Raw genomic sequence first — 27,500 nt, forward strand, 5'->3', positions numbered from 1 at the left:
GTTATGGTAGATGTAGGCCTGTGGTAGATGTAGGGTTATGGTAGATGAAGGGTTATGGTAGATGTAGGCCTGTGGTAGATGTAGGCCTGTGGTAGATGTAGGGTTATGGTAGATGTAGGGTTATGGTAGATGAAGGGTTATGGTAGATGTAGAGTTATGGTAGATGTAGGGTTATGGTAGATGTAGGGTTATGGTAGATGTAGGGTTATGGTAGATGTAGGCCTATGGTAGATGTAGGCCTATGGTAGATGTAGGGTTATGGTAGATGTAGAGTTATGGTAGATGTAGAGTTATGGTAGATGTAGGGTTATGGTAGATGTAGGCCTATGGTAGATGTAGGGTTATGGTAGATGTAGGGTTATGGTAGATGAAGGGTTATGGTAGATGTAGGCCTGTGGTAGATGTTGGGTTATGGTAGATGTAGGGTTATGGTAGATGTAGGGTTATGGTAGATGTAGGGTTATGGTAGATGTAGGGTTATGGTAGATGTAGGCCTGTGGTAGATGTAGGCCTGTGGTAGATGTAGGGTTATGGTAGATGTAGAGTTATGGTAGATGTAGGCCTGTGGTAGATGTAGGGTTATGGTAGATGAAGGCCTATGGTAGATGAAGGGTTATGGTAGATGTAGGCCTATGGTAGATGTAGGGTTATGGTAGATGAAGGGTTATGGTAGATGAAGGGTTATGGTAGATGTAGGCCTATGGTAGATGTAGGCCTATGGTAGATGTAGGCCTATGGTAGATGAAGGGTTATGGTAGATGTAGGGTTATGGTAGATGTAGGGTTATGGTAGATGTAGGCCTATGGTAGATGTAGAGTTATGGTAGATGTAGGCCTATGGTAGATGAAGGGTTATGGTAGATGTAGGCCTGTGGTAGGGAAATTGTCCATTCGTCTGTCTCTGACATTACCGTCTTCTTATTATTCGTTAAATAAAACGGTTAGGGTTAGCATATTTCATCACATTTATTTTCAAAGGTGCATTTTCATTTAGTTATCGTATCATTTTTGGCGTGGAAAAAAGATCATTGATGAACATTTTTCGTCACAGTTTTCATCGACGACATGAACATTGGTGTGAATGCGCGTGTGATTGTGTTTGTCTGTGTGTGAGTGTGTGTGTGTGAGTGTGTTTGTGTGTGTGTGAGTGTGTTTGTCTGTGTGTGAATGTCTGTGTGTGTGAGTGTGTTTGTCTGTGTGTGTGAGTGTGTTTGTCTGTGTGTGACTGTGTTTGTCTGTGTGTGTGAGTGTGTTTGTCTGTGTGTGAGTGTGTTTGTCTGTGTGTGTGAGTGTGATTGTCTGTGAATGTGTTTGTGTGTGAGTGTGTGTTTGTGTGTGTGAGTGTGTTTGTCTGTGCGTGTGGGTGTGTTTGTGTGTGTGAATGTGTTTGTCTGTGTGTGACTATGTTTGTCTGTGTGTGAGTGTGTTTGTCTGTGTGTGAGTGTGTTTGTCTGTGTGTGTGAGTGTGTTTGTCTGTGTGTGTGAATGTGTTTGTCTGTGTGTGAGTGTGTTTGTCTGTGTGTGTGAGTGTGTTTGTCTGTGTGTGTGAATGTGTTTGTCTGTGTGTGTGAATGTGTTTGTCTGTGTGTGAGTGTGTGTTTGTCTGTGTGAGTGGGTTTGTCTGTGTGTGAGTGGGTTTGTCTCTGTGTGAGTGGGTTTGTCTGTGTGTGTGAATGTGTTTGTCTGTTTGTGTGAGTGTGTTTGTCTGTGTGTGAGTGTGTGTGTGTGAGTGTGTTTGTCTGTGTGTGTGAATGTGTTTGTCTGTGTGTGTGAGTGTGGTTGTCTGTGTGTGTGAGTGTGGTTGTGTGTGAATGTGTTTGTGTGTGAGAGTGGGTTTGTCTGTGTGTGAGTGGGTTTGTCTCTGTGTGAGTGGGTTTGTCTGTGTGTGTGAATGTGTTTGTCTGTTTGTGTGAGTGTGTTTGTCTGTGTGTGAGTGTGTGTGTGTGAGTGTGGTTGTCTGTGTGTGTGAGTGTGGTTGTCTGTGTGTGTGAGTGTGGTTGTGTGTGAATGTGTTTGTGTGTGAGTGTGTGTTTGTGTGTGTGAGTGGGTTTGTCTGTGTGTGAGTGGGTTTGGCTCTGTGTGAGTGGGTTTGTCTGTGTGTGTGAATGTGTTTGTCTGTTTGTGTGAGTGTGTTTGTCTGTGTGTGAGTGTGTGTGTGTGAGTGTGTTTGTCTGTGTGTGTGAGTGTGTGTTTGTGTGAATGTATTTGTCTCTGTGTGAATGTGTTTGTGTGTGTGAGTGTGTTTGTGAGTGAGTGTGTATGTCTGTGTGTGTGAGTGTGTTTGTCTGTGTGTGTGAATGTGTTTGTCTGTGTGTGAGTGTGTTTGTCTGTGTGTGTGAGTGTGTTTGTCTGTGTGTGTGAATGTGTTTGTCTGTGTGTGTGAATGTGTTTGTCTGTGTGTGTGAGTGTGTTTGTCTGTGTGTGAGTGTGTGTTTGTGTGTGTGAGTGGGTTTGTCTGTGTGTGAGTGGGTTTGTCTCTGTGTGAGTGTGTGTTTGTGTGTGTGAGTGGGTTTGTCTGTGTGTGAGTGGGTTTGTCTCTGTGTGAGTGGGTTTGTCTGTGTGTGTGAATGTGTTTGTCTGTTTGTGTGAGTGTGTTTGTCTGTGTGTGAGTGTGTGTGTGTGAGTGTGTTTGTCTGTGTGTGTGAGTGTGTGTTTGTGTGAATGTATTTGTCTCTGTGTGAATGTGTTTGTGTGTGTGAGTGTGTTTGTGAGTGAGTGTGTATGTCTGTGTGTGTGAGTGTGTTTGTCTGTGTGTGTGAACGTGTTTGTCTGTGTGTGAGTGTGTTTGTCTGTGTGTGTGAGTGTGTTTGTCTGTGTGTGTGAATGTGTTTGTCTGTGTGTGTGAGTGTGTTTGTCTGTGTCTGTGAGTGTGTTTGTCTGTGTGTGAGTGTGTTTGTGTGTGTGAGTGTCTTTGTCTGTGTGTGTGAATGTCTGTGTGTGTGAGTGTGTTTGTCTGTGTGTGTGAGTGTGTTTGTCTGTGTGTGACTGTGTTTGTCTGTGTGTGTGAGTGTGTTTGTCTGTGTGTGAGTGTGTTTGTCTGTGTGTGTGAGTGTGATTGTCTGTGAATGTGTTTGTGCGTGAGTGTGTGTTTGTGTGTGTGAGTGTGTTTGTCTATGCGTGTGGGTGTGTTTGTGTGTGTGAATGTGTTTGTCTGTGTGTGACTATGTTTGTCTGTGTGTGAGTGTGTTTGTCTGTGTGTGAGTGTGTTTGTCTGTGTGTGTGAGTGTGTTTGTCTGTGTGTGTGAATGTGTTTGTCTGTGTGTGAGTGTGTTTGTCTGTGTGTGTGAGTGTGTTTGTCTGTGTGTGTGAATGTGTTTGTCTGTGTGTGTGAATGTGTTTGTCTGTGTGTGAGTGTGTGTTTGTGTGTGTGAGTGGGTTTGTCTGTGTGTGAGTGGGTTTGTCTCTGTGTGAGTGGGTTTGTCTGTGTGTGTGAATGTGTTTGTCTGTTTGTGTGAGTGTGTTTGTCTGTGTGTGAGTGTGTGTGTGTGAGTGTGTTTGTCTGTGTGTGTGAATGTGTTTGTCTGTGTGTGTGAATGTGTTTGTCTGTGTGTGTGAGTGTGGTTGTCTGTGTGTGTGAGTGTGGTTGTGTGTGAATGTGTTTGTGTGTGAGTGTGTGTTTGTGTGTGTGAGTGGGTTTGTCTGTGTGTGAGTGGGTTTGTCTCTGTGTGAGTGGGTTTGTCTGTGTGTGTGAATGTGTTTGTCTGTTTGTGTGAGTGTGTTTGTCTGTGTGTGAGTGTGTGTGTGTGAGTGTGGTTGTCTGTGTGTGTGAGTGTGGTTGTCTGTGTGTGTGAGTGTGGTTGTGTGTGAATGTGTTTGTGTGTGAGTGTGTGTTTGTGTGTGTGAGTGGGTTTGTCTGTGTGTGAGTGGGTTTGGCTCTGTGTGAGTGGGTTTGTCTGTGTGTGTGAATGTGTTTGTCTGTTTGTGTGAGTGTGTTTGTCTGTGTGTGAGTGTGTGTGTGTGAGTGTGTTTGTCTGTGTGTGTGAGTGTGTGTTTGTGTGAATGTATTTGTCTCTGTGTGAATGTGTTTGTGTGTGTGAGTGTGTTTGTGAGTGAGTGTGTATGTCTGTGTGTGTGAGTGTGTTTGTCTGTGTGTGTGAATGTGTTTGTCTGTGTGTGAGTGTGTTTGTCTGTGTGTGTGAGTGTGTTTGTCTGTGTGTGTGAATGTGTTTGTCTGTGTGTGTGAATGTGTTTGTCTGTGTGTGTGAGTGTGGTTGTCTGTGTGTGAGTGTGTGTTTGTGTGTGTGAGTGGGTTTGTCTGTGTGTGAGTGGGTTTGTCTCTGTGTGAGTGTGTGTTTGTGTGTGTGAGTGGGTTTGTCTGTGTGTGAGTGGGTTTGTCTCTGTGTGAGTGGGTTTGTCTGTGTGTGTGAATGTGTTTGTCTGTTTGTGTGAGTGTGTTTGTCTGTGTGTGAGTGTGTGTGTGTGAGTGTGTTTGTCTGTGTGTGTGAGTGTGTGTTTGTGTGAATGTATTTGTCTCTGTGTGAATGTGTTTGTGTGTGTGAGTGTGTTTGTGAGTGAGTGTGTATGTCTGTGTGTGTGAGTGTGTTTGTCTGTGTGTGTGAACGTGTTTGTCTGTGTGTGAGTGTGTTTGTCTGTGTGTGTGAGTGTGTTTGTCTGTGTGTGTGAATGTGTTTGTCTGTGTGTGAGTGTGTTTGTCTGTGTCTGTGAGTGTGTTTGTCTGTGTGTGAGTGTGTTTGTGTGTGTGAGTGTGTTTGTCTGTGTGTGTGAATGTCTGTGTGTGTGAGTGTGTTTGTCTGTGTGTGTGAGTGTGTTTGTCTGTGTGTGACTGTGTTTGTCTGTGTGTGTGAGTGTGTTTGTCTGTGTGTGAGTGTGTTTGTCTGTGTGTGTGAGTGTGATTGTCTGTGAATGTGTTTGTGCGTGAGTGTGTGTCTGTGTGTGTGAGTGTGTTTGTCTATGCGTGTGGGTGTGTTTGTGTGTGTGAATGTGTTTGTCTGTGTGTGACTATGTTTGTCTGTGTGTGAGTGTGTTTGTCTGTGTGTGAGTGTGTTTGTCTGTGTGTGTGAGTGTGTTTGTCTGTGTGTGTGAATGTGTTTGTCTGTGTGTGAGTGTGTTTGTCTGTGTGTGTGAGTGTGTTTGTCTGTGTGTGTGAATGTGTTTGTCTGTGTGTGTGAATGTGTTTGTCTGTGTGTGAGTGTGTGTTTGTGTGTGTGAGTGGGTTTGTCTGTGTGTGAGTGGGTTTGTCTCTGTGTGAGTGGGTTTGTCTGTGTGTGTGAATGTGTTTGTCTGTTTGTGTGAGTGTGTTTGTCTGTGTGTGAGTGTGTGTGTGTGAGTGTGTTTGTCTGTGTGTGTGAATGTGTTTGTCTGTGTGTGTGAGTGTGTTTGTCTGTGTGTGTGAGTGTGGTTGTCTGTGTGTGTGAGTGTGGTTGTGTGTGAATGTGTTTGTGTGTGAGTGTGTGTTTGTGTGTGTGAGTGGGTTTGTCTGTGTGTGAGTGGGTTTGTCTCTGTGTGAGTGGGTTTGTCTGTGTGTGTGAATGTGTTTGTCTGTTTGTGTGAGTGTGTTTGTCTGTGTGTGAGTGTGTGTGTGTGAGTGTGGTTGTCTGTGTGTGTGAGTGTGGTTGTCTGTGTGTGTGAGTGTGGTTGTGTGTGAATGTGTTTGTGTGTGAGTGTGTGTTTGTGTGTGTGAGTGGGTTTGTCTGTGTGTGAGTGGGTTTGGCTCTGTGTGAGTGGGTTTGTCTGTGTGTGTGAATGTGTTTGTCTGTTTGTGTGAGTGTGTTTGTCTGTGTGTGAGTGTGTGTGTGTGAGTGTGTTTGTCTGTGTGTGTGAGTGTGTGTTTGTGTGAATGTATTTGTCTCTGTGTGAATGTGTTTGTGTGTGTGAGTGTGTTTGTGAGTGAGTGTGTATGTCTGTGTGTGTGAGTGTGTTTGTCTGTGTGTGTGAATGTGTTTGTCTGTGTGTGAGTGTGTTTGTCTGTGTGTGTGAGTGTGTTTGTCTGTGTGTGTGAATGTGTTTGTCTGTGTGTGTGAATGTGTTTGTCTGTGTGTGTGAGTGTGGTTGTCTGTGTGTGAGTGTGTGTTTGTGTGTGTGAGTGGGTTTGTCTGTGTGTGAGTGGGTTTGTCTCTGTGTGAGTGTGTGTTTGTGTGTGTGAGTGGGTTTGTCTGCGTGTGAGTGGGTTTGTCTCTGTGTGAGTGGGTTTGTCTGTGTGTGTGAATGTGTTTGTCTGTTTGTGTGAGTGTGTTTGTCTGTGTGTGAGTGTGTGTGTGTGAGTGTGTTTGTCTGTGTGTGTGAGTGTGTGTTTGTGTGAATGTATTTGTCTCTGTGTGAATGTGTTTGTGTGTGTGAGTGTGTTTGTGAGTGAGTGTGTATGTCTGTGTGTGTGAGTGTGTTTGTCTGTGTGTGTGAACGTGTTTGTCTGTGTGTGAGTGTGTTTGTCTGTGTGTGTGAGTGTGTTTGTCTGTGTGTGTGAATGTGTTTGTCTGTGTGTGAGTGTGTTTGTCTGTGTCTGTGAGTGTGTTTGTCTGTGTGTGAGTGTGTTTGTGTGTGTGAGTGTGTTTGTCTGTGTGTGTGAATGTCTGTGTGTGTGAGTGTGTTTGTCTGTGTGTGTGAGTGTGTTTGTCTGTGTGTGACTGTGTTTGTCTGTGTGTGTGAGTGTGTTTGTCTGTGTGTGAGTGTGTTTGTCTGTGTGTGTGAGTGTGTTTGTCTGTGTGTGTGAATGTGTTTGTGCGTGAGTGTGTGTTTGTGTGTGTGAGTGTGTTTGTCTATGCGTGTGGGTGTGTTTGTGTGTGTGAATGTGTTTGTCTGTGTGTGACTATGTTTGTCTGTGTGTGAGTGTGTTTGTCTGTGTGTGAGTGTGTTTGTCTGTGTGTGTGAGTGTGTTTGTCTGTGTGTGTGAATGTGTTTGTCTGTGTGTGAGTGTGTTTGTCTGTGTGTGTGAGTGTGTTTGTCTGTGTGTGTGAATGTGTTTGTCTGTGTGTGTGAATGTGTTTGTCTGTGTGTGAGTGTGTGTTTGTGTGTGTGAGTGGGTTTGTCTGTGTGTGAGTGGGTTTGTCTCTGTGTGAGTGGGTTTGTCTGTGTGTGTGAATGTGTTTGTCTGTTTGTGTGAGTGTGTTTGTCTGTGTGTGAGTGTGTGTGTGTGAGTGTGTTTGTCTGTGTGTGTGAATGTGTTTGTCTGTGTGTGTGAATGTGTTTGTCTGTGTGTGTGAGTGTGGTTGTCTGTGTGTGTGAGTGTGGTTGTGTGTGAATGTGTTTGTGTGTGAGTGTGTGTTTGTGTGTGTGAGTGGGTTTGTCTGTGTGTGAGTGGGTTTGTCTCTGTGTGAGTGGGTTTGTCTGTGTGTGTGAATGTGTTTGTCTGTTTGTGTGAGTGTGTTTGTCTGTGTGTGAGTGTGTGTGTGTGAGTGTGGTTGTCTGTGTGTGTGAGTGTGGTTGTCTGTGTGTGTGAGTGTGGTTGTGTGTGAATGTGTTTGTGTGTGAGTGTGTGTTTGTGTGTGTGAGTGGGTTTGTCTGTGAGTGAGTGGGTTTGGCTCTGTGTGAGTGGGTTTGTCTGTGTGTGTGAATGTGTTTGTCTGTTTGTGTGAGTGTGTTTGTCTGTGTGTGAGTGTGTGTGTGTGAGTGTGTTTGTCTGTGTGTGTGAGTGTGTGTTTGTGTGAATGTATTTGTCTCTGTGTGAATGTGTTTGTGTGTGTGAGTGTGTTTGTGAGTGAGTGTGTATGTCTGTGTGTGTGAGTGTGTTTGTCTGTGTGTGTGAATGTGTTTGTCTGTGTGTGAGTGTGTTTGTCTGTGTGTGTGAGTGTGTTTGTCTGTGTGTGTGAATGTGTTTGTCTGTGTGTGTGAATGTGTTTGTCTGTGTGTGTGAGTGTGGTTGTCTGTGTGTGAGTGTGTGTTTGTGTGTGTGAGTGGGTTTGTCTGTGTGTGAGTGGGTTTGTCTCTGTGTGAGTGGGTTTGTCTGTGTGTGTGAATGTGTTTGTCTGTTTGTGTGAGTGTGTTTGTCTGTGTGTGAGTGTGTGTGTGTGAGTGTGTTTGTCTGTGTGTGTGAATGTGTTTGTCTGTGTGTGTGAATGTGTTTGTCTGTGTGTGTGAATGTGTTTGTCTGTGTGTGTGAGTGTGGTTGTGTGTGAATGTGTTTGTGTGTGAGTGTGTGTTTGTGTGTGTGAGTGGGTTTGTCTGTGTGTGAGTGGGTTTGTCTCTGTGTGAGTGGGTTTGTCTGTGTGTGTGAATGTGTTTGTCTGTTTGTGTGAGTGTGTTTGTCTGTGTGTGAGTGTGTGTGTGTGAGTGTGTTTGTCTGTGTGTGTGAGTGTGTGTTTGTGTGAATGTATTTGTCTCTGTGTGAATGTGTTTGTGTGTGTGAGTGTGTTTGTGAGTGAGTGTGTATGTCTGTGTGTGTGAGTGTGTTTGTCTGTGTGTGTGAATGTGTTTGTCTGTGTGTGAGTGTGTTTGTCTGTGTGTGTGAGTGTGTTTGTCTGTGTGTGTGAATGTGTTTGTCTGTGTGTGAGTGTGTTTGTCTGTGTCTGTGAGTGTGTTTGTCTGTGTGTGAGTGTGTTTGTGTGTGTGAGTGTGTTTGTCTGTGTGTGAGTGTGGTTGTCTGTGTGTGTGAGTGTGTTTGTCGGTGTGTGTTTGTCTGTGTGTGAATGTGTGTGCTTGTCTGTGTGAGTGTGTGTTTGTGTGAATGTGTTTGTCTCTGTGTGAATGTGTTTGTCTGTGTGTGTGAGTGTGTTTGTCTGTGTGTGTGAGTGTGTTTGTGTGTGTGAGTGTGTTTGTCTGTGTGTGAATGTGTTTGTGTGTGTGAGTGAGTTTGTATGTGTGTGTGAGTGTGTCTGTCTGTGTGTGTGAGTGTGTCTGTGTGTGTGAGTGTGTTTGTCTGTGTGTGTTTGTCTGTTTGTGTGAGTGTGAATGTGTGAGTGTGTTTTTCTGTGTGTGTGAGTGTGTTTGTCTGTGTGTGAATGTAGGAGCCATTACTTTATATTAATATTATGATATTTATTTATTCTGTTCTACATTTAAGTTGAAATTGTAATGCAGTTTATCATGCTTTTATTGTTTATTGTTTAGTGTACATTTATTATTTCATTAGTCGTTCCAACTACAGGAGCGGGACTAAAATGTATTTAAGGTGGTGCGGTGACGCGGGCCCGGCGGAAGACGTGAGCGGAAACGGTCTTTGACCGTGTTTGCAAAACCCAAATGGAATCAGTGAAACTTTTGGTTGGACTTTAAGTTTATTTTCGCAGGTTTATGTTCATTCTATTTTCAAATAAATTAAACAGAGGAACGACAATAACGCATCTTTATCTTCATTATAACATTATAACATTATCACACGCGTCAGACAAATGCACCCAATTCCCAATGAAGTGGATAGAAGTGGGGAAAGTTTCATGGAACACAGGAAACAAAGGAACAAAACTTGACCTGTTTTTATCACTACAATTAGTCAAAGACCAGCTCTGAATTACTTCGATTACTTCGTTGTGGATTACTGAAAAACTTGGGGAGGCCTACGCTTTGGGCGGGACGCACCAAACAAAGGAGAGCATCTCAGCGGAGTTATGTCTTTTTAAAGCCGAATAATTTGAAGGAGCTTGGAATGATTTGGACATAACTGGAATGGAAATTAACTAGATTTCACAAGGTTTATTTTGAATGTATTGACACTTGAATATTTTGTTGGAAAATCCGATTCATCTTAAGAAAACTATTGGATGCCTTTAAATCAGCTCAACAAACTTGTAAAAGAGTTGAAATCGGAACGCACGCAGTGTTTGAAGGAAAAATAAGTTTTATTTCTATTGGAAAAGGAATAGAAATTTATTTTGAGGAGCAGAATGGCTGACTCCAACTCGGACGTAAACTCGGGCTTACCTGAGAAGGATTTAAATGAAGCCAAAGCGCGATTGCGCTCATCTAGAGCCGGCAAAATGTCGCATTTAACGCGAAGAATGAATATTGTTAATTCTCTAATGGCTGACAATGAGTATGTTGATGAAGTTAAAGGAAATATGGTGAAACTCAATGACATGCTCAACGAATTCAATGCTCTTCATGCGTCATACACAATAAAATGTTGACTGAAGAGGATAAAAAGGAAGATTTAAAAGGAAGGTATGAACCCAAAGTTACACAAATTAATGTCTTTCTTTCAAATGTGACAAAGTGGATATCTGCTCTCGAAAATCCTGATCCTCACAGTACTGTTCCTAATGTTCCTGTTTCTTCTGAACTGAATTCAAATGTTTTTCCGAATTATGAAGATAAATTTTCAGTCGTCTCCTCTATCAGAAGCAACAGGTCCAGCAGATCTAGCAGATCAAAATCAAGTGTCTCATTCACTGCTTCAGTGAGCATTTGTGCAGAGGCAGAGCGCGCTGCTCTATTGGCCAAGGCTGCCGCGTTGCAAGAGAAGCATGCTCTAGAAAAGCAACAAGAAGAACTTGATCAACAAAAGGAAGAAGTTAGGAAAAGAAGAGAGACACTAGAGATTCAATCCGAATTAGCAGCTAGCACTGCGAAAATTAACTACCTCAGAAGTGCTGAATATTCTGTTAATGGGACTTGTGCAGCCAATAAAATAAGATCAGATGCAATGAATGCATATTATGATGCAGCATTGGAGAAACCATCACATTTGTTTGGCATAAGTGAACCAGATATACGACCCAAAGAGGGTGTACAGGTACAGTTTCCTGTCTTGCTTAGGGCAGACACTTCTAAGCCTTCTGCTCATACCAGCAGCATTGTCCATCCACAGTCTCAGCACAACACTTTCCAAAGTACCGTAATACAGGCCACTCAACACACAACACAGGCAGAAGACCAAGGCACTCCTCTAATAAGCCCTCATCGTGAGTCTGTAGATTTTTCTAGCATACTTAAAAGACAGAATGAATTGACAAACACTCTGGTAAAACAACAAATTCTTTCTACTTTACCAGAAGGAAACCTCTCAGTTTTTGATGGAGACATTCTGCAGTATCTTTCATCCATTCTTTTGAACACATGATTGAAAGAAAAACAGACGATAACCAAGACCGGTTGCATTTTCTTATTCAATACACCAAAGGACAAGCTCAGGAGCTCGTTAGAAGCTGTCAATATATGAATCCAAACAGAGGCTATCCAAAAGCAAAGGCATTGTTGAAGGAACACTTTGGAAATGAATATAGAATTTCATGTGCATATATGGAGAAAGCCCTTGGTTGGCCGACTATCAAATCTGAGGATTTAAAGGCTTTGCGGGACTTTGCATTGTTCCTTAGAACTTGCTGCAATGCCATGGAAGAATTGGAGTACTTGGAAGAATTGGATACAGTTTCTAATATGAGGATCATTGTTCTTAAGCTGCCATATAAGCTCAGAGAAAAGTGGCGCACAAAGGCATGTGAGCTGCAACGTACTGGTAGAGTCAGAATGGTCACTCTGGTCTCTTTCATTGGGAGACAAGCTAGTATACTTTCAGACCCAATATATGGCAATATTCAGGATTTGAGCTCTGCTAAAGTAAAGCCTAAAATAACAGTGAAGCCCAAATCAATAGGAACCTTTGTCACCAATGTTGATGTGAAACCACACAAAGGAACCAGGAATGCTCTGAATTCAGAATTGAAATACAAAGTGTAGGGGTCGTCAGGCCGTAAACCATATTACCCATAATTCCCTGCTTGACCGCATGGGTAATCTGTACCCATCTTCTCAGGTTTCACTGTAACGGTATTGGTTACAGCAATGGAGCAGATACAGTGATGACGCAATTTTCGCCATAAAACCGCGGAAAATTCCAAACTCTCTCTCTTCTTTTAGCTCTTTTCCAGCTCCTTTCCAGCTCCGCAATTCTGCAACTCCCTAGCAGCGGCTTGCTCTAGCAGCAGCTCGCTTGCAGCGGATGTCTCTTTTCTCTGCCGAAGAAAAGGACAGCGTAACAAAGAAGCGAGACATTTGTACAACCAAAGTTTAATTTACTTCCTCTCGCGCAGTTGCAACTTTAACTTCTACCGGCTAGTTACACTGTAACGCACACAGTAATCGACGGAAGAAAAGGCGACCGGATCCCTTTCTACTTCTTTAAATGTCGACGAACTAAATCAAGAACCCTTAAAGATCATCGGACGAGTAACGGAGCCCCGAAGATCTTCAAGTGACAAGGAAAGGAACTTCTCTCTGGACCTGCGAATCGCACTGCTCATCAGACTACCAAAGACGCACCTTCGGTCGCCACGCAATGAGCTATTCAAAGTAAGGCTGGCATCTGGGCATACTTTAGTATTAAGATCATACGCAGTTAACGTGAAGAAAGTGTTATCATTTGAATTCTTTTATGATTTTAATGTACACGCTGTATTTCATGTACGATGCGTTTTTTTAGCCGTTTATTATTTTCTTGTGAAGGATAGATCTGGCATGCGTTCTCTCTCTCTCTAACTCCCTTTTTCTGATTGCACACCTCCAACATTGGGATTGCAGCGTGACTTAAGGGTTGGGTAGAGTTGTTGAGTTTAGGGCCTACTTACTTGAGACTAGCTCTCAAGTTAGACATTCTTTGGTCTCTCGCACACATGCGATTCTCGTTGCCACCCCCACTCTAGTTGGTGCTAGCACACACGCTTGCGCACTAAATCCTCATACCACGCATACCTCTTGCTGTACACATGCGCACAGCCTCTCTCCCTCGCTCCTCCTCCTCTCTTCTGTGCGCCTGCGCAGAGCCTCTCTCCAAAGAACTCCTCCCTCTCTCTTCAGTGCGCAGCTGGGCACACGCCCACATACACGCACGCGCTCTCTCTCTCTCGCTCTCTCTCTCACACACACACACACACACACTCACTCATCTCTGGTCTAACACTCATTCAGTTCTACACTGAATGCCTGTACATAGACTCATCACCATTTTGTTACCCTTTGATCATTCTATTTGCTGCTGATTATTGATTGTACCATATCAGTATTGGTTTGCCAAGTAGTATTGATTATGTTAATAAATAGTATCATTGAAATAAACTGTTGTCCTGTCTGTTTCTGCCGCAGTATCTACTGAATGCCAACCTCTGCCATCAAAGCACTCCCAATTACCTTCAACCTGGTTGTTCATGAGTGTTATGGGTTTAGTAGTGTAATTGCAATACATTAGTACTGCAATACTCTCTAAGACTGTAGCACAGTGTTACAGCTAGCTTATCCCATTAATCTTAGTTTTTTAATTAATAAAATATTGAACATCGAAATTAATGGTTAATAAATTTTATGAGACTGATTTATGAGACTGATTTATAGATCCTACCACACCTACATCTTTTGGTGTCTCTGTGTTAGGATTGCAATTGCACCTACAAAAGGGAAAAGATAACATTTCTAAGACAGAATGGAGTCTGTTTTGGGTGTTTAATAAAGGCTGGGCATGTGAGCAAAGACTGCACAGGGCGTCTCAATTGCTCTATATGCAAGAGGAACCATCCTAGTGTACTACATATCAACGCAGAACAGTCAGTGAAAGCTCCTGTGAGTAGTGCGCAGGTGACGCTCAGAGCTGGTGAGTATTCTGGGGCCGGCGACAAAGAAAGTGGCACAGAATGCATGCTTTCCATTGTGCCAGTTCAAGTAAAACACGTAAAAGGAAGCAAAGTAATACGTACATATGCATTTCTTGACCCTGGTAGTTCTGCAACCTTCTGCACAAAGAGCCTCGCTAGTAAATTGAACATCACAGGGAGAAAAACCAACATCTTGCTCCGAACTATGTCCCAAGAGAAGCCCGTGAGCTCAGACATCATCACAGGATTAAAGGTCTCTGCTGTAGATTAAAAAAACTTTATTGCATTGCCAGAGGTATACACTCAAAGAAGCATACCTGTAGACACAAGTAGCATTCCCACCAATGATGATCTCTCTAGATTTCCTTACCTTAATAAGGTGAACATTCTTAGAATCAAAGCTGACGTAGAGTTGCTGATTGGCAGCAACGTTCCAAAGGCTCTAGAACCGTGGGAAGTAGTCAACAGCCAAGGAGATGGACCGTACGCAGTGAAAACCATATTGGGCTGGGTTGTCAATGGTCCTCTAAATGAAAGTTACATGAGTAGCTGTCTTAAAGTCACGGCAAACAGAATTTCTGTTACAAACCTGGAAGAATTATTGTTGCAGCAGTACAACCATGACTTCAACGAAAGCTCAGAAGACAAAGTTGAAATGTCTGTGGAGGACAAGAGATTCATGACTATAGCAGAAAACTCAGTCACTCCGCTAAATGGACATTATACTTTGAACTTACCATTCAGAAGAAAAGACTTAGCTATGCCAGATAACCACCAAGTGGCAGAGCAGCGTCTCTCTAGTTTAAAAAAGAAGTTTCAAAAGAATGAAAGATTCAAAACTGAATACACAGAATTCCTCACAGAAGTCATCAACAAAGGGCACGCAGAGGTGGTGCCACAGGATGAATTGAAAAGATCTGATGGCAAAGTCTGGTACATTCCTCACCACGGTGTATACCACCCCAAGAAGGGTAGCATAAGGGTTGTCTTTGATTGTGGTGCAACTTTTTGTGGCACTTCATTAAATTCTGAACTCCTGCAAGGTCCAGATCTGAGAAGCTCTCTCTCTGGTGTTCTTACAAGATTCCGACAAGAGCCTGTTGCAGTGATGACGGATATTCAGTGTTTCATCAGGTCCGAGTGTCAAATACTGATGCTGACTTTTTACGATTTCTGTGGTGGCCTAATGGTGATGTCAGAAGGCTTCCAGTTGAGCACCACATGTTGGTCCACCTTTCTGGAGCTGTATCATCTCCAAGCTGTGCAAACTTTGCACTAAGGCAGACAGCAAGAGACAACAAGAGCATTTTCCATCCCGAGGAAGCAGTGGAGCTGGTCAAGGAACTTACATCTCTCTGTCAAAAAGGAGGATTCCATCTGACCAAATGGATGAGCAACAGCCGGACTGTACTCGCGCACGTTCCAAAGGAGGACAGAGCCCATGAGGTCAGGGAACTGAGCCCATGAGGTCAGGGAACTGAGCCCATGGGGTCAGGACCTAGACAGAGACAAACTGCCAATAGAAAGAGCACTTGGATTGTTATGGAGTGTAGATGGTGACGTGTTTAAGTTTAACATCACTGTAAAAGATAAACCTCACACTCGAAGAAACATCCTATCCGTGGTGAGCTCAATTTATGACCCACTTGGTTTCTTATGCCCTCTCACTCTACCTGCCAAGTTGCTTCTTCAGGAGCTGTGCAGGAGCAAACATGACTGGGACAGCAGAATACCTCAAGCTGCATCTGACAAATGGAAAAGATGGATTGATGATCTTGCTGTGTTGGAGAACTTCCAAGTGGCACGTTGTATGAAACCATCTGGATTTGGACCACTCAGACAAACTGAGCTACATCCCTTTTCCGATGCCAATGATCATGGATACGGCACAGTAAGTTACCTCAGAATGAGTGCAGAGAATCATAGGGTACATGTATCCTTCATGCTCGGTAAAGCAAGAGTGGCTCCTCTAAAACAGATGACCATCCCTCGTATGGAACTGGCTGCTGCAGTATTAGCTGTTAAAGTTGACAAGATGCTGAGAAAGGAGGTGGAGTTAAAGCTCAGTCAATCAGTTTTGAAGTACATAGCAAATGAGCAAACAAGATTTCACACTTTTGTAGCCAAAAGAATCTCTCTCATAAGGGACAACACTGATGTATCACAATGGAGGTACATCGGAACCAAGCTGAATCCAGCTGACATGGCATCAAGAGGGGTGAGTGCAAGCACATTGGTCAAGTGCAAGGAATGGATCCAGGGACCAGAATTTCTGTGGAGGATGGAAGAGGAATGGCCTCAGAACCCCATGGAGTCCCTCTCACTTTCTCAGGATGACCCAGAGGTGAAAAGGAGCACCGCTGTGTTCAGTATTGTCACTAAAGACAAAGAAAAGGAAAACCCAACAAACAAGCTACTGGAACACTTTTCTAGTTGGCACAAATTAAAGAGAGCAGTGGCATGGTATTTGAAATTAAAAAATATCCCTAAGTCACACAGAGTAAAAAGAAAATAAATCAAATCTAGTCTTGACACAAAGTCCCAAACGAGAGCCCAGAGCAAAATGATGTGTGACCAATTTCAAGCTTTTAAGAATACCCTTGGAAGAGAGTCAATAAGTCCTGATGATCTGTTGAAAGCAGGAAAAGCCATCATTGTGTTCTGCCAAAGACAGAGGTATTCAGATGAACTGACAAAGTTAGAGAAAATATCCTCTACTGGAAAAGCTTGAAATAGACAAAGTAGCATCTACGAGCTGGATCCAGTGCTGGAGAATGGAGTTTTACGAGTAGGGGGAGATTGAATAAGTCAGCAATGCCTGATGAGGCCAAGCGGCCTATGATTCTGCTGAAAGATCATCACATTTCCACTCTTGTGCTTCGTCACATACATGAAAACCTTGGGCATGGCGGCAGAAATCACATCCTCTTACAACTCCGGCAAAACTACTGGATTGTTAATGCCAACTCTGCTACCCGTAGGGTAATATCAAAATGTGTTGTGTGCAGACGCATAAGAGGCAAGATGGGGGAACAAAAGATGGCAGATCTTCCCAAGGAGAGACTAATAGCTGATCTTCCACCATTTAGCAATGTTGGAGTGGACTACTTTGGGCCTTTTGGGGTAAAAAGAGGAAGAAGTCACGTGAAAAGGTACGGAGTTATTTTTACATGCATGTCAAGTAGAGCCATACACCTTGAAATGGCTCACTCCATGAATACTGACTCTTGTATTAGAGCCTTAAGAAGGTTTGTGTGTAGGACAGGTCAAGTCACACACATCCGATCTGACAATGGGACCAACCTAGTTGGCGCAAAAAATGAGCTGCAAAAGGCCATCTCTGATTGGAACGAAAATAAGATCCAGAAAGCAATGCTTCAGAAAGGAGTTCAGTGGAGTTAATCCTCCTGCAGCTTCACATCACGGTGGAGTTTGGGAAAGACTTATCCGCATAGTGCGACAAGTCCTTTATTCCATCCTGAAAGAACAAGAGCTTGATGACAAAAGTCTTGAAATTCTACTGTGTGAAGTAGAAGCCATCTTAAACAGCCGTTCTATTACCACTGTTACAGAGGATGAACGAGACCTTGAGGCACTGACTCCAAACCACCTTCTCCTTTTAAAGGCTCATCCTGTTTTCCCACCTGGCTTATTCCAGAATTCGGACTTGTACATTAAAAGACGTTGGAAGCAAGTTCAGTACCTAGCTGACTTGTTTTGGAAAAGATGGACTCGAGAGTACTTGCCATTATTACAAGAGAGACAAAAATGGCTCACCGTAAAAAGAGGATTCCAGAGAGGGGATGTCGTAATGGTGGTCGACAACACAGCTCCTCGTGGATCCTGGCCTCTTGGAAGGGTTCTGGAACTCCAGCCTGACTCCAAAGGACTCACAAGAACTGTTACTCTCAGGACTAAAACAGGAATCTTGGAGAGACCAGTGTCAAAGCTCTGTCTGCTTCATGAATGTTCAGAGGTCACTGCATAAAGATTGATTTGCTTGGCAAAAGTTAAGGATAAGTACCACATTCTACATTCACTCTCATTTCTCGATTTTTCTTTCATTTTTAGATACGTAAGTGGCTCCTTATAGAATATTCCTGTTTGTAATTGCTGCATAGGCACACAATTAGGGGCCGGTGTGTAGGAGCCATTACCCCTATTAATATTATGATATTTATTTATTCTATTCTACATTTAAGTTGAAATTATATTGGAGTTTATCTTGCTTTTATTGTTTATTGTTTAGTGTACTTTTATTATTTCATTAGTCGTTCCCACTACAGGAGCGGGAATAAAATGGATTTAAGATTGTGCGGTGACGCGGGCCGGGCGGAAGACGTGAGCGGAAACGGTCTTTGACCATGTTTGCAAAACCCTAATGGAATCAGTGAAACTTTTGGTTGGACTTTAAGTTTATTTTCGCAGTTTTATGTTCATTCTATTTTTCAAATAAACTCAACAGAGGAACGACAACAACCCATCTTTATCTTCATTATAACACGCGTCAGACAAATGCACCCGATTCCCAATGAAGTGGATAGAAGTGGGGAAAGTTTCATGGAACACAAAGGAACAAAACTTAACCTGTCTTTACCACTACACAACATGTAAATGTATTTATAACTTCAAATTTCAAACTTCAGACTTCAAATTATGAAGATAAGCTGAATGCAAAGAAGAATTTAGGATGGGCTGAATGCAGAGAAGAATTTCCCTACAACCATCAAGTCTAACTGAATGAATAGAGCTTCAACACAGTTTCAGTTAACTTCCAGGTCCCGGGAAACCTGGTTATGAACCGCATCAGACAGACAACTCCACCAATGACTGGGTTATGAACAGCATTAGACAGACAACTCCACCAATGACTGGGTTATGAACAGCATCAGACAGACAACTCCACCAATGACTGGGTTATGAACCACATCAGACGAGCAACTCGACCAATGACCAGGTTATGAACAGCATTAGACAGACAACTCCACCAATGACTGGGTTATGAACAGCATCAGACAGACAACTCCACCAATGACTGGGTTATGAACCACATCAGACGAGCAACTCCACCAATGACCGGGTTATGAACAGCATTAGACAGACAACTCCACCAATGACTGGGTTATGAACAGCATCAGACAGACAACTCCACCAATGACCGGGTTATGAACAGCATCAGACAGACAACTCCACCAATGACTGGGTTATGAACCGCATCAGACGAGCAACTCGACCAATGACCGGGTTATGAACAGCATCAGACAGACAACTCCACCAATGACTGGGTTATGAACCGCATCAGACAGACAACTCCACCAATGACTGGGTTATGAACCGCATCAGACAGACAACTCAAAACAATGATCAGGTTATGAACAGCATTAGACAGACAACTCCACCAATGACCGGGTTATGAACAGCATCAGACGAGCAACTCGACCAATGACCGGGTTATGAACAGCATTAGAAAGACAACTCCACCAATGACTGGGTTATGAACCACATCAGACGAGCAACTCGACCAATGACCAGGTTATGAACAGCATTAGACAGACAACTCCACCAATGACCGGGTTATGAACAGCATTAGACAGACAACTCCACCAATGACTGGGTTATGAACCGCATCAGACGAGCAACTCGACCAATGACCGGGTTATGAACAGCATTAGACAGACAACTCCACCAATGACCGGGTTATGAACAGCATTAGACAGACAACTCCACCAATGACTGGGTTATGAACCGCATTAGACAGACAACTCCACCAATGACTGGGTTATGAACCGCATCAGACGAGCAACTCGACCAATGATCGGGTTATGAACAGCATTAGACAGACAACTCGACCAATGACCGGGTTATGGACCGTATCAGACGAGCAACTCGGCCAATCATCTCTTTCACGTCCTCTAATTGCATGGCCTCAGAGTGATGATGTCACTTACCTGCTGCCACAGCCTCGTTAGCTGCTTCTTCAACTGAATCAGCTGATCTGTCAATCACGAGCATCACCACCACTTTAGCCACACCCACACGCCCCCCGCTGGTGGAGGAAATGGCAGTCTGCACAGCCAGGTGCAATGCTGCACCTACAAAGACATTAATGAACAGATCCACCACACATATACATGAAAACTTATGTATTTATTTATACGTGTGTGAGCTTGTGTGTATGTGTGTGTTCAATATTTACCCAGTCTGATGGGGTGGGGGTCTATTTGTGAGTACAACACAGTGAGAATAACACAGTGGGAATAACTGTGTGTGTGTTGTGCGCGTGTGTGCGTGCATGTGTATGGGCGTGTGTGTGGTGTGCGTGTGCTCATGTGTGTATATGTGGTGTGTGTGTTGTGCGTGTGTGCGTGCGTGTGTGGTGTGTGCGTGTGTGTGTGTGCGCGTGTGTGGCGTGACAGTGTGTGTGTTGTGTGTGTGTGTGTGTGTGTGTGTGCAGATACATATTTACCCATCTTGGCTGTATTGTCTCCAGTGTTGTGTGTTGTCACCAGCTTTTGAACCAGGTTATCTGGAGTCTGTTGTTCTTTCCAAGAGAAAGCCTGCACTGGTCTCTCACCATACATCATGACTGCTACTTGAGTCATGTTAGTACCTGACAACACACACACGCACACACACACACACACCAATGTCAGTGCCATGGATTAAAGCTAATTTGAACTCAGAGCAAGCACCAGCATGCACACACACACACCCCCACATACACTCACACACTAACATGCTCACCAATACCAGTGGTCTGAATGAACGCTCTCACAAAGGCCTTCACATCTTCAAACTCATCATCAGAAGCAGCTCTCAGCAGGAACAGCACGTCCATTGCCTTTGAACACGGAACTGCACACACGCACACACACACACAAACAAACACACAGACACACACACACACGCACACGCACACACGCACACACGCACACACACACACACATACAAACACACAGACGCACACATACACACACACATACACACACACATACAAACACACAGACACGCACACACACAGACACACACACGCACGCACACACGCGCGCACGCGCACACATACGCACGCGCACACGCACACGCACACACACATACAAACACACAGACACGCACACATACAAACACACAGACACGCGCACACACACACACACATACACACACACACATACAAACACACAGACACGCGCACACACACACACACACACGATCATTCTCTAACATGGAGTGACAGGAAAGAGGTAAACAGAAGACAGGTCAGGGCGATATGTAGTGAGTGACGGGACAGACCTGATGGGGGGAGGGTGGTTCTGGGCGACGCTGTGTGCACGTTAGTCACTGTGTGACTGAGGCTCATGTTGATCAGGAGGGTGCGCAGTGAGTGCAGCTCTTCCGGGGTGTGAAGCATTATGGGAGATTGTGGGAAACTCAGAGGCTCCAGATCCACCTCTCGAATTTTTGGACCAATCCCAATTGGGAACACTCGAGTGTGGGCGTAGCTGGGTGGTTGATGGATCACGTCGGTGGGTGGGTTCTGTGTGACGAGAAAGACCATCTGATCTGGCGTGTGACTGGGCCCTGGCGTTGCCACCATCTCATAGACGGAACGAACGGCATGGCCCGTGTTGGTCTGGTCACCACCAGTCCAGCGAATCTGTCGCATGCGGTGTGACAACTCCTCCCTGCGCTGCAGTTCCATGTGGCTGATCTCCATGGTCACAGAAACCGAGTACTGCACTACAGAAATGCGCAGGATGTCGTGATCTTGTGGAAGAGCGGTAACAACATCAGCGAGTGTGTCTCGAGTCTGGTTGAACATCAGTTCACCCACGCTGTCAGAGCCTTCAAGCACAAATATGATGTCACGCACCTGCCCGGCAGGGAGGGACTGGGTGGGCGGGGCTGAGAGAAGGGCCGAACTGGGACGAGTCGTTCCCACAAAACTTGTGCTGGGACTTGCTACCACGGTAACAAACTGAGCAGACTGTGTTGGACTGGTTGACACTGATTTAGGTTGTGCTATATTGGTTGGTACTGGTTTTGCTGGTGGAATCGGGTCCAATCCTAGCGTGCAGAGGTAGTCTGTGACTTCAATCATACGCGTCTCTAGCTCTCCAACACTGCTCAGCACATAGGCACGGCTACTGGGTGTGGCTTTGGTGATGTCATTAACCTGTGCCATGTTTACGTCGGGCCCTAGCGCCACCGTTAGCACAGTGATGTCCTTTTTACGAAGCAGGCGCTGTGTGGTGCGCATGGACCGGGGATTAGCGCTGGCGGTTAACAGGATCGCAACACGTCCTGCATGCTCTCGCTTGTTCTTATCATAAATGTAAACAGAAAGATATTTCAGCGCTTCATCCATGAAAGCCACATCACCACCACTGTATCGCATCTCGTGAACCATTTTCCGGAAAATCCATTTCTGCACTTGCATGTCATAGCTTTTCACACCTGAATGAAAGAGCAGAACTGTAGCACGTGTATGCGCAGAACCCATGCGAAACCGTTCTACCACGCCCAAGATGAAGACTTTGACAGCACCAAAGTCTTCCTCACTGAGAGCGGATGAGCCATCAACAAGGAAAGCTAAGTCCATGGCTCGGTCACAAGCGTCCTCAGGCATGGCTGTGGAAAAGGGGAGGGGAGTGGGCGTGGTAAAGACAGTGGTTGGGGCCAGGGTTGTGGCAGAGCCAATGGGAGGACATGGCCCACAGCTCAGCATGCCGTTTTCACACTGACTGTAAAACACGTAACACACATACACGTTACATGTTAAAGATGTGAACAACACAAACAACAAACGTATGACATATTAGACGTCATTTAAAACAAACACAAACGCACACAATATTACACACCCTACACTGTAACCTGACTCTACACTAAAAAGAAACATCAAACAAAATACCAAGTATACGCTGAGTAAATCTCAGAATTACTCTCACAATTATTCCTAGAATAAAGTCGTCTTTCCTGTAGATCTGAATGACGCACAGGAAGAATTAGTCTTGGGTTGTGCTAACCATGCTACTGATGTCATGTCTCCAGCACCAGCACCATGTACGTGCTTACGCTTTTGTTAAGCAAGACATCAAACCTTTATTTGCATAGGTTATACCAATAAACTTCCATTAAACCCACATTAGTACAGTTTATACCAATACACTTATACAAAACCTATATTAGTATAGTTTATAGCAATAAACCTACATTAAACCTATATTAGTATAGTTTATTCCAATAAACCTACATTAAATCTATATTAGTATAGTTTATACCAATACACTTACATTAAAACCTATTTTAGTATAGTTTATACCAATAAACCTACATTAAACCTGTATTAATATAGTTTAGACCAATTATCTTACATCAAACCTATATTAGTATAGTTTACACCAATAAACCTACATCAAACCTGTATTGGTATCGTTTATATCAATAGACTTACATCAAGTCTATATTAAATAAATCATTTTCAATTCTTGGTCACAGAGATTTGGATTTGTTTAGAATTGTATATTTTTACTGTGGAATGTACCATATCTGACAGAGCTGGGGGTCGTGGTGGTTTAGGATGATCTGTTTGCCGTGAGACACTCTGTCTCCTTCATGGACACACACCTGACACTGCTCTGGGCTCACACACCGCTGAGCCACCTCATCCAGAATCTGCCCTGGAACGGTATAACAGGTTACCGGTGTGTGAATATAGGGGCTGGTGTGTGTGTGTGTGTGTGTGTGTGTGTGAGTGAGAGAGAGAGTATCAATATTTTAATATAGTCTATATGGTCATGGCCAGAGAAGGATGAATTTGTTTGCATGTGTGTGTGCGTGTCTCTCTGTGTGTGTATGCATCCGTGTGTGTGTGTGTGTGTGTGTGTATGTGGTGCGTGCGTGTGTGTGTTTGTTTTTATGTGTGTGTGTGTGTGCGTGTGTATGTGGTGTGTGCGTGGGTACAGTTGTGATGTCTTAATGTGCTTATGCATCTGTTTTTACCCGCTGGGCAGGTAGCGTGGCAGCCCTCTACACAGGTCAAAGGGCAGCGTAGGGGATCTGGGTGCTGACAGGTCAAAGGGCATGCGTTACCACATGCATTAAACCTCCACTGACATTCTAAACCCGACCCCTGATTCAATGCATCACAGCTCAGTGCTGTTAACAGACACAAATAGACCCACATATTAAACATACTGCAGCATACCATCTTCACAGTGACTGTAAAACACATGACACACATACATGTTACCTACACCAAAACACATTACATACACCAAAACACATGACACACATACATTACATACACCAAAACACATGACACACATACACATTACATACACCAAAACACATGACACACATACACATTACATACACCAAAAGATATACACAACACAAACAACATATGTATGACATTGTCGATGTCATTTAAAAGACATAAACTGTAACCTGACTACCAATACACTTATACAAAACCTATATTAGTATAGTTTATACCAATAAACTTACATCAAACCTTTATTTGTATAGGTTATACCAATAAACTTACATCAAACCTATATTAGTATAGTTTATACCAATAAACTTACATCAAACCTTTATTTGTATAGGTTATACCAATAAACTTACATCAAACCTATATTGATATAGTTTAGACCAATAAACTTACACAAAACCTATCAGTATAGTTTATAGCAATAAACCTACATCAAACCTATATTAGTATAGTTTATACCAATACACTTACATCAAACCTGTATTAGTATAGTTTATACTAATACACTCACATTAAACCTATATTTGTGTAGTTCATACCAATAAACTTACATATTTATACAAAATAGACTTTATACAAATAGACTAACACAAACAGACACAAACAGACCCAGATATAAGACCTACATCTCTCTTACAATACACCTCCATCCAGTCTTCTCTCAACATTACCCTAGCTGTCATGCTTTTACTTAGACAACATGAATAACACTCATTTAGGGTCACAGCTGTGGCCATATGACAGGTTCAGTCCAGAGTAAACAGGACTCATTTGGTGTCTTTACTCACGGCACAGGTCATGAATAACACTCATTTAGGGTCATTTAGGGTCACAGCTGTGGCCATATGACAGGTTCAGTCCAGAGTAAACAGGACTCATTTGGTGTCTTTACTCACGGCACAGGTCATTCGACCTCCACTGCACGACCACGCCCCTCTGAGCACAGGCTTGGGCATAGGCTGCCACAGCATCACAGAGGCAGTCACAGTCGCCCACAGACGCACAGGCACAGGCATCGTAGGTACAGATCTCCCAGTATGGCTCAGGGTCCACCTGACACAAAGAGGGAGTTTAGAGTTGTTTAATAATCAATAATGAGTGATCAGGCAGTGTGTTTAATAATCAATGAGTAATCAGGCAGTGTGCTTAATAATCAATAATGAGTAATCAGGCAGTGTGTTTAATAATCAATAATGAGTGATCAGGCAGTGTGTTTAATAATCAATAATGAGTAATTTAGGCAGTGTGTTTAATAATCTATAATGAGTGATCAGGTAGTGTGTTTAATAATCAATAATGAGCGATCAGGCAGTGTGTTTAATAATCAATGAGTGATCAGGCAGTGTGTTCAATAATCAATAATGAGCCACCAGGCAGTGTGTTTAACAATCAATAATGAGTGATCAGGCAGTGTGTTTAATAATCAATAATGAGTAATTTAGGCAGTGTGTTTAATAATCTATAATGAGTGATCAGGCAGTGTGTTTAATAATCAATGAGTGATCAGGCAGTGTGTTCAATAATCAATAATGAGCCACCAGGCAGTGTGTTTAACAATCAATAATGAGTGATCAGGCAGTGTGTTTAATAATCTATAATGAGTAATTTAGGCAGTGTGTTTAATAATCAATGAGTGATCAGGCAGTGTGTTCAATAATCAATAATGAGCGATCAGGCAGTGTGTTTAATAATCAATAATGAGTGATCAGGCAGTGTGTTTAATAATCAATAATGAGTGATCAGGCAGTGTGTTTAATAATCTATAATGAGTGATCAGGCAGTGTGTTTAATAATCAATAATGAGTGATCAGGCAGTGTGTTTAATAATCAATGAGTGATCAGCTAGTGTGTTTAATCATCAATAATGAGTGATCAGGCACTGTGTTTAATAATCAATAATGAGTGATCAGGCAGTGTGTTTAATAATCAATGAGCGATCAGGTAGTGTGTTTAATCATCAATAATGAGTGATCAGGCACTGTGTTTAATAATCAATAATGAGTAATTTAGGCAGTGTGTTTAATAATCTATAATGAAGAGTGGTGGACAGTAACAAAGTGAATGGAGTAACAAAGTGAATGTAATCTATTACTGTACTTCAGAACCTTTTTCAAGTATCTATACATAGTGGACAAAGGACAAAAAACATTCTCAAACTAGGTAGCACTGTTTCAGTGATCCAGTTTTGTTTGACAAGTGACATTACTCAAAGAGTCAAGCGAACCAAACCGTTTTAAAAGGATATCTAACTCATATGATTATATCATGGCATTCCTTACAATTTGTGCAGTGGCTAGTTCCAAATGCACTTTGGACATATGTGGGGCAATTCTGTTCTTTTAACATTCTAATCTGGAGAAAAGGTTATCAGTGTGATCACAAAAAGTTTGAACTGATTCTTAGCATCTAAGGAAGTTTCCATTTCGGGTCTGGACCACATCAAGGACCGTCTGGAAGAGGAGACCTTGAATCAGTGGTCAGATGATGGCTCCAGCACCTCTGATGAAGAGGACTTTTTTGCAAACATGAAGCCTACTCATGGTCAGGAAAGTATCAGGCAGTTAGATGGCTACTTTGCCTGCAAAGTTAATCACAAGGAGATTCTGAAGTCCTTCCCAGCAGTGAGTGAGTTGTTTCTGAGGGTGAATACTGCCTTGTGAAAGGCTTTTCAGTACAGCAGGACTTATTTTCAGTCCCAGGAGAACAAGAATGGACTCAAACAGCTTTGAGAACCAGCTCCTTCTCACGCTGAACAGAAGATTCTGCAGCTTTGCTGAGATCATGAGCTCCATACTCTATTAGTGGTTGTGTTATGGGGAAATCTCAATTTGCTCCAAGAATCATCTAAAACTCACCCATCATCATGTATACATTCACACCTGCACACACACACACACACACACACACACACACATCCATACAAATACACGCACACACACAAACACACGCATTCGCACACAGACACAACTGCACACACCCATGCCCATACACATACGGACACATTCACACACAGACACACAAATGTGTCATCTCAGCGGCAGGATGGTAAAGAGCTTTTTTGTGTGTCATCCCAGTGTGTAGTGAATTTCTTTCCTGTGCCAGGGAAAAAAACTGTTGGACATTTGATGGCTTGTTACTCAGTACAGAGGAACTGTCCCTGTCAGAGGGTTAACATGGACTCATACTATTTTAGAATTTGATGGTGCCTTCAGGTTTGTTTGTTTGTTTGTTTTTTACCATACAGTATTTGTACCTTAATTTTCACTTTCACACGTACACACACATTTAAGTCAACAAACATGATCAAGTTTAAACTTGTGACTGTCAAGTTTAAAATAAATCTGAAAAGGAAAGTTTGCCTGTTCTCAAATCCTGTTATTTCTCATCTGCAGTATCTCCCTAATGGAAACTGTTCACCTGCATGTTGACTGCTCCTGATAATGTTAATTGACATGAGTGTCAGACTAACTGAATGAGTTTATATTAACAGATCTGCGTGCCCAGAGTGACATTAGAACCTTCTCACCTAAAACAAGTACATTAAGCAAGAAGAGGGAATATGTCTAATTACAAAAATAATAATATAACATTAGAGCCCTAGTAAATCACAGCATGTTTACTTTTGATACTGAAGGACATTTGAAGGTGAGTTCTTTTGTACTTTAACTCAAGTGGAAATTTAAACAGAGGACTCCTGCTTTTACTGGAGTAATATTTTACCATGGGTATCTCTACTTTCACTCAAGTGTGTGTGTGCGC

General features: G+C 43.1%; 1 protein-coding gene across 1 annotated transcript in view; it reads right to left on the reverse strand.

Moving 5' to 3' along the window:
• The window catches only part of vwf (von Willebrand factor), a 136,840-nt gene that overhangs the window by 40,301 nt on the left and 69,039 nt on the right, over positions 1-27,500 (reverse strand). Inside the window, exons 24-30 of the mRNA XM_030790423.1 lie at positions 24,638-24,794; positions 23,468-23,623; positions 23,010-23,145; positions 20,756-22,206; positions 20,213-20,323; positions 19,935-20,078; positions 19,417-19,560 (exon numbers count right to left, since the gene is read on the reverse strand). Coding sequence (XP_030646283.1) covers positions 19,417-19,560; positions 19,935-20,078; positions 20,213-20,323; positions 20,756-22,206; positions 23,010-23,145; positions 23,468-23,623; positions 24,638-24,794 — 2,299 coding nt within the window. The remainder of the gene's footprint in view (positions 1-19,416; positions 19,561-19,934; positions 20,079-20,212; positions 20,324-20,755; positions 22,207-23,009; positions 23,146-23,467; positions 23,624-24,637; positions 24,795-27,500) is intronic.

This window comes from Chanos chanos, chromosome 13 (genome assembly GCF_902362185.1).
Source record: "Chanos chanos chromosome 13, fChaCha1.1, whole genome shotgun sequence".
Taxonomy (NCBI): Eukaryota; Metazoa; Chordata; class Actinopteri; order Gonorynchiformes; family Chanidae; genus Chanos; species Chanos chanos.